The 7,207-nt window shown below is 35.7% G+C and overlaps 1 protein-coding gene across 7 annotated transcripts in view; it reads right to left on the bottom strand.

The window, feature by feature from the left end:
- Positions 1-609: 609 nt before the first annotated feature.
- GPAM (glycerol-3-phosphate acyltransferase, mitochondrial) overlaps positions 610-7,207 on the bottom strand; it is a 53,135-nt gene continuing 46,537 nt past the window's right edge. For all 7 annotated transcript variants that reach the window (XM_042458035.1, XM_042458042.1, XM_042458041.1 and 4 more), the window contains 3 exons: positions 6,006-6,195; positions 5,825-5,883; positions 610-3,519 (listed from right to left, as the gene is read on the bottom strand). In XM_042458035.1, the coding sequence (XP_042313969.1) occupies positions 3,403-3,519; positions 5,825-5,883; positions 6,006-6,195 (366 nt within the window). In that variant the 3' untranslated portion in view covers positions 610-3,402. The remainder of the gene's footprint in view (positions 3,520-5,824; positions 5,884-6,005; positions 6,196-7,207) is intronic.

The raw sequence follows: 7,207 nt of genomic DNA, 5'->3' as shown, positions 1-7,207 counted from the left end.
GACCCTTGTTATATGCTGGGGTTTGGTTCCAAGATCCCCTGTGGCTAACAAAATTTGTGGATGCTCAAGTCCCATTAAATATGACATATCAAAATGGTGTCCCTTATAAAAAATGGAAAATCAAGGTTTGATATTTGAAATTTATACTTTTTTTGAACATTTTCAAACCATGGATGCTTGAATCAGTGTATAAAAAAATCCATGTATAAGAAGGGCCAACTGATGGACCTGAAGAGCACACACAACAGATGTTGTCTGGGAGAACCTGATCCATCTTCATTCTCTGCTGCTAGGGACTGTTCAATCCAGAGGACTATCACATGAGATTTGTAGTGCCTTTATCAGATGATTGCTTCTAAGTGTACTGTGTTAATGTGCTTAATTGGACCCATTAGGTTATAAACTCTTGACCAACTGTTGCATAGATTTGTCCATCCAACTGGAATTTTTCCAGATGTGGCTACTATAAAACTCAGTTTTACATTGGGCAGGGAGGTTCAGTTTCTCTAGCTCTCTATTTGGAAGACAAACAGCACCTTAGATTTAGGCACAGATCTGTAATTAAACTGACATGAGATTATGTTATTATTGAGTCAGTCACAATCAAAAGAAATTCCGAGTTGTTTATTAAAATAAAATTACTATCCGATTCTGTGCTTCTTACAAGAGATACATAAGATGTTAAAATAGGGAAAGCAGTACAGTAACATTTTTCAAGACCGTGCCTGTTTTTATAAGTACAAATATAGAACAGCTACAGAATTTTGCAATTTTATGTCAGCCCTTCATTGTTGCAAATATCATGCTAACCTTTTAAAAAAATGTACAGGCAAGCCAATCAGTTAAAAATACGTAATGTGACACTTAAATGTAAAGTAGGGAAATGAAGATGTCACTATGAAAGGACAGGTGCATGTCCTTAGGAAACAATTCATAGACTCCTCTTTTAATTCATTCCCCTGAAAGAGGATAAAAATTCTACACATTAGTCATCAAATAGAATCCAGAGATGTAAGTGGAATGTTGTCCTTAATACTAACTTGTAGAGATGTACTCTTGTAAGTACAAGTAAATAAACTTTAGATATTTAATTGTAATATTCTAAATAAAGACTTATGATGAGCCATAGCATTTAAAAACTAGAAAATGAAATCTTCAATTAAAACCTTATCTTACTGTACATCAACAATATAGGGGCTTAAAAATAAAGCACAGAAAGGCAGAATTCTGTTTAGTTGCCTTGTAGTAAAGAGCTCTGTGCTTTGCTTTCATAGAAAAGACATACCAGCCCACATGCAACTGTCTGTTTAGCCATGTCCATGTTGCAGAAAAATCCCTACCCCTACCCCTGCACAACATTCACAGCTTGACATTTCAGCACATGCAAAGTCACTCTGTCATTTATGACGTCAACACTGAAAAGCATCCCCTTACATCCAGCATTTACAATACATTACATTGTATCAACTCAGATGCACACTACAACACACCAAGAATATTTTAATAAGGTAATAAGTTATCATTATTAGTGACAACTAGCTTTCTAGCATCCAAAGTAATTCCTACACCATCTTTTTTTTTTTAAATTAGAACATTTTCATTAAAATTAGTCAAGCACTATCTGCAATATATTGCTTGATTCTTTTTTTTGAGGGGGGGCAAACTTGATTCAAGCATACACTGAATGTCTACTGATGTGTGGTAAAACAAAGAGAAATTACTTATTTACAAGCACCTATTTATCTGACATTAAATAGAAGCCATCAGTAATATTTAGAAATTGCTATTCAGATAATACATTCAGTTTAACAAATAGTGCACATTAGCAAGGATGAGAAGTAATTGCTCTAAGTAGCTAGTAGGCTTTATTAGAACAAATGGAGTTCATTGTAGCTGCTATCTTGTTGAAAATAATAAAAGAACAAGAAAATTAATTCAGGTTGTACAGTCTGCTACATACTGATATGATGTAACTTTGGTTCAGAAATTCATCTTAAAATGTTTTAAAGCACCTATTTTAGTGATGGAAAACATGCACAGCAGCTCCTCTCAGAGGCAGTGATGTGGAAATACTGATAAAATATTGCAATCTGTTAATTGCTTTAATTCACAAATATATTTGTAAAAGATAAGACTGTAACAAATGTAGAATGCACACACCATTGTGGAATAAACACACAAACTGCACAGAAGGTCTGTGCAGGAGTAAATGTGCAACACTGTCACTTTCAGCATTTTTCTTCCAAATAACAGTTAAAATAAATTTTCATGGCCAGTTTCCCAGATTCCAACTGAAAACAACAAGTCTATGATTGTTCTGTTAATGTTACAACAGCAGACATATTTTCTTCATTCAATACAGTGAGAACTTCTCTCAAAAACAAATTCTGTGGTTTTTGTCTTAGTTTAATATCAAATGAATGGTTTCCAACCTTAATCTTGAACTGTATCGTTAATAATAAACAGGTAAGCCAGAGTTGCACATTTGCCTAAGCCATTTCACTGGTATGATTTTAGTGATAACATCCAAAATAAATAAAAATTAGAATGGACTAATTCACTTTTGAAATATCTAAAATTTATCTTTAAAATTTATAGTGTTTAAGATATATTCAAAGTACTGGAAAATTGCAAACTGCTAATATCATGGTTCAAAGGCAAATCACAGAAGGTATCTTAGTGCTTTGGATGCAAAATGCTAAGGATCCAGATGTTTAATAAACTAATTATTAGTTTTCCAATCCTACTGGGGAGAAAACCCAATAGATTTTAATATATTATTTCACCACTTCAGTGCAATGGATGAGGTTCACTGGGAGCTGGCACATAATGAGATGCTGACTGTTGCTCTGTTTCTCTTATTTAGCATGTCCCCACAATAATCAATAGAAAAAATATTATTAAATGCCCCTTTCATCCACCACAATCAATTCTCCTAAACACATTAATCCACAAGAGTGAACAGAATTTGTTGGTCTTGATGACAAGGCTTTTATAAAGTTTGCATATTACTCTGAATTATTTTGTCTTATTCAGAACTGCAGAGATTGCTGGTAAAGACATTTGTGCATTTCTCACAGTCATTAGTCTTGAAATAAACATAACACTTTGCGGTGCAAATATGTAACTTGTGATTCATGTGAAAAATAAGTATTGTTTTGTTTTGCACAAACATGGCTTTATCTCTTGCATCCAGTATGTTGTAAGTGTTTAACTGGGTTACTGAGCCGTGAAGTTCCAGACATGCATATTTAAGAAGGCACTTGTCTTCCAGTGGTTGGGTCAGATAAGGCCTTACCAAAATGGCACTATAAACACTATGGAAGCAGCAAAAAGCCCTGAACCTGTGTCACATTCTCCAAATCTCCCAAGTTCTTGGTAGCAGAAGGTGACAGGTCTGTTCTACAGTATAACAAAACTCAGGATGAATTCCAGTAGTTTTTGTCTATTGCCATGAGGTAGAAAAGTGCTGCTCAGTTCCAAAATACACTCTCTCTTCTGTTTTGTCTCCTTAAACACCTAGAAGGAAAAAGTAAGTGTTTTAATAACATCAGCAGCACTCATTATCTCCAGTTAATGGCAGCCCTGAACAAACAAGCCCTCTGAGAACCACATAACTTTGGGTTGCTTTATCTAACTGCAAAAATCATTTCTTCACACAACAATATGTGTGATCTAGCAGCTCATAGAGTTTAGCCTGAGCAACTTTCATATTCTATATGGCTCTGAAATGGACCTCACAGATCACAGAGACCCTTGTAGCTGATAAAATCAAACTGTCCTTGTGAGTGAAAAAGCATCTCAACTATATTGTATGAATATTAAATCTATTTAGAATCAAGCATTAAAGTGACATGTGGATGTCATGGATGTAATGTGAAACACAAAAAGGACAGATTTATAACTTTTTTAAAAAGAGCCAAGTCTATGCAAGATTGATGACATCAGGAATTTTGATGTGGCTATGTGGCAAAGGGCACGATGCTGCATCAAAGAAGCTTTAAGTGCTATAAATTAGTAGCCTCATCAAGAAACCAACTATTTACAAGAGAACATGAAAAGCAGGCATGTGCTTCCTAAAGGCTGAAATGGCTGAGTCAGTGGGGCTTTTGCAACAGATCCATGCACTCACCAACTAACAGATGGGCCATAAGCAGGTGCATTTGTCTCAATGGTGCTTATGATCTGGGACATGATGGCAGAAATAAAACTGCCAGATGCCCCTGGACTGAGGTTATTACTTGTCATTAGCAGTTAGTAATTAATTACAGTGCTAGTCCAAAATGAACTGTGACAAAAAAAATTACAGGTTGACTCTCCTTTATTCAAAATGCTTGAAGAAAGTGTTTTGGATTTTTTAAATTTTATTTTATTTTTTGAATACCTGTGTTTTCATATACATACATAATGAGATATCTTGGAGATGGGAACCATGTCTGAACAGAAAATACCTTTATGTTTCACATACATCTTATACACATAGCCTGAAGGTAATCTTATATAAAATTTTAATTATTTTTGTGCATGAAACAAAGTGTGGGTACATCAAACCATCAGAAAACAAAGGTGTCAATATCTCAGCCACCCATGCAAAAAGGTTTTTTTTTAATTAATTAATTTATTTATTTATTAGTATTTTGGATTTTGGAAATCCAGATAAGGGAGACTCAACCTGTATGTATAATTTGTAGCCATTATTTTTGCCATTACTAGCTATTATTATACTACTGCAAGAAACCTGGGATATGAACAATATCACATTAGAAGGGTTTTACCTCATATACCCTAAAAATAAGAAAGGCCACCCAAAGGGGGGTATTGGTATTCCTGTTTCATCTTCTGTGGCTGCTAAGGTGTCTGAGCTAGAAAAGTGTGAGCAGCTAGCCCTTAGTATTGATACGGAAGTAAATGCTAAATATTTTCTTTGTCTCTATATATACATATCCTATTACTTCTATATTCCAGTTAAAGGAGGTTTGGCATAAAATATTTATCCTTCTTGATTACAAGGTTCCCTGATTTCTATTTCTTTATAATGGTTATCATGAGTGCAAAGATTGGTCCAAACAATTTTAAGTTGTAAGATAAATACCCTATCCTAGGAGAACTGAGGGACAATAGACCTTTTCCTAATCAAAACTCTATAAACATCTAGTTTCTAATTTTACTGGCTTACAACAACAGTTAAACCTGCATTTAGTGATTCTTAATGGGGTTTCATCCTTGGAGAGCTTCACTTTTTTGAACCTGTTTCCCTCAAGTACCGCAGATTATGGCTTGGTCTCCAGAAATGCCTTTCATTTAGTATATAAATTCAAAGTTGGCACTAGCACAGACAGTGATCACCAACCACTAATTCTCATCTTACTATATAGGAAAAGAACCAAGTGGTCAGATGAACTGGAATCTGGCTAGAAACCAAACTTACATCTGAGTAACACTAAATAAAAGCAATCTAGCCATTACAAAATTTTGTACACAAAGGATAAAGGTGGTTTGGAAGCAAGGTCTCATCATACCTCCTTGCACAACACTTTTAACAGAGATGAGCAAGGACAGCCAAAGGCTACTGGGTGTAGCTCTGTGCCCCCCCCCCCCCCCCCCCGCCATGAAGACATATTGGCAACAAGAGTGCATTTGGGTGTAATTTGGCTCCCTTTATACACCTGGGGAAGCAGCAACAGACCACTACTAGGTGCACAATTACACTTTGCAAGTGGGTCAACAAAGTTTTGACTGGTGTGTCTCGCTGAATTTAACAGGACTAACATGAACATACATATTTAGAAATGCATACAGCATTGTAAAGCAAATATATACTTACACCCATGTCCTTGAAGACTTTCACTGCATTTTTTGCAAGGCAATAGGTGGCACTTTCAGCTGTAAAGGTGGGGAAGGTGAGGAGAAAAGTATTATCTCAGGATGAATACAACCAACATTGCTGAGAACAAGACTAGTAAATGCAAAGCAACTTTTCTATAGAAAGCAGTTGTTTTACATACCATAGACAGCGACATTCTTTTCTGTTCTCGTTATTAAGTATTTGTGTAATTTTTGAAGGTACTCGGATTCCCTGACAGGGCCACTGAAATTATGGATGAAAATGGCTGCAGCACTGTATGCTTCCAGTAAAGGTCCCAGTAGCTTCTGCAGGAAGGTGATGTATTGCTGGTGTTCTTGTGACTGGCTGATCTACGTAAGAGAAAGAAAGAATGCAAAACAACTTGTAATCAGTCACTACAATAGAAGATAAATACTGATAGTGTTCCCAGTTCTCACAGTACCTATTTTATTTATTTTATATCCTGTCTTTTCCCTTATTACTGCAACTACCCCCCCCCCAAACAACTAATACTTATAAAGCCAAAACAATTCCACTTATGAACTAGAGGGATGAATCAGCAGGTGCAAGCATATCCCAATTTTTGCAGAATTATGCAACAGGGGATTCCTCCTCTAAACAACCAAATAAGTAGAAATGGAACACTGACTTAATTGGGAGAGGTGGGCTGGAGATGAAGTGGAGGAATGGAATTGAATGCCTGAGAGCCTGAACAAAGAAGCACAAGGCAAATTTTCTTTCACTCAGGTCTTGAGTTATAAAATGAGACTACAGGAAAAGACAGAAATAGCAGCTTTCCTGGGAAACCAAAAGACTTGCTGCACTTTGAAGACTTGTGTCTTTGCATATTATTGATATGTTCTTCTGTCGGTCTTAGCCTGCTTCATCAGATGTTAGTCATTCATTGGTGGCTAGAGTCCGCAAAAAATATGCCAAATTGACATTTTTAGTGTAAGCCACTTGGATCGTTTGGAGAAGAGGAATATAAATAAATTATTATTGTTCTTCTTGTTGTTGTTGTTGTTATTATTATTATTATTATTATTATTAAATAAAACTTGTTAAGTCTTTAACAAGAATACAAGATTCTTTGTTGTTTTTGCTGCAACAGACTCACACAACTATGCCATCTGCTTGAATAGAATGCTTGGAGGAACCCTAAAGTTTGCAGAAATAGAATATCCAGAGGTGAAAACGTAAGATGGCAAAACCCCAAACAAACCCAAGGTGGAGTGGGCATGCTTAGCAACCAAAGAAAGTCAAGTACCTACAACAGGTAGCTAAAAACCTAGGTGAAATGATAGAATGGAATACCTTAAAAGAGAGTATAACTATGAAGAAGACTAAACAGGAAAAGTCCAC

The sequence above is a fragment of the Sceloporus undulatus genome, chromosome 3, assembly GCF_019175285.1.
Source record: "Sceloporus undulatus isolate JIND9_A2432 ecotype Alabama chromosome 3, SceUnd_v1.1, whole genome shotgun sequence".
Taxonomy (NCBI): Eukaryota; Metazoa; Chordata; class Lepidosauria; order Squamata; family Phrynosomatidae; genus Sceloporus; species Sceloporus undulatus.
Note: the sequence above shows the minus strand (reverse complement) of the source record. Positions and strands in the feature narration are given on the sequence as shown.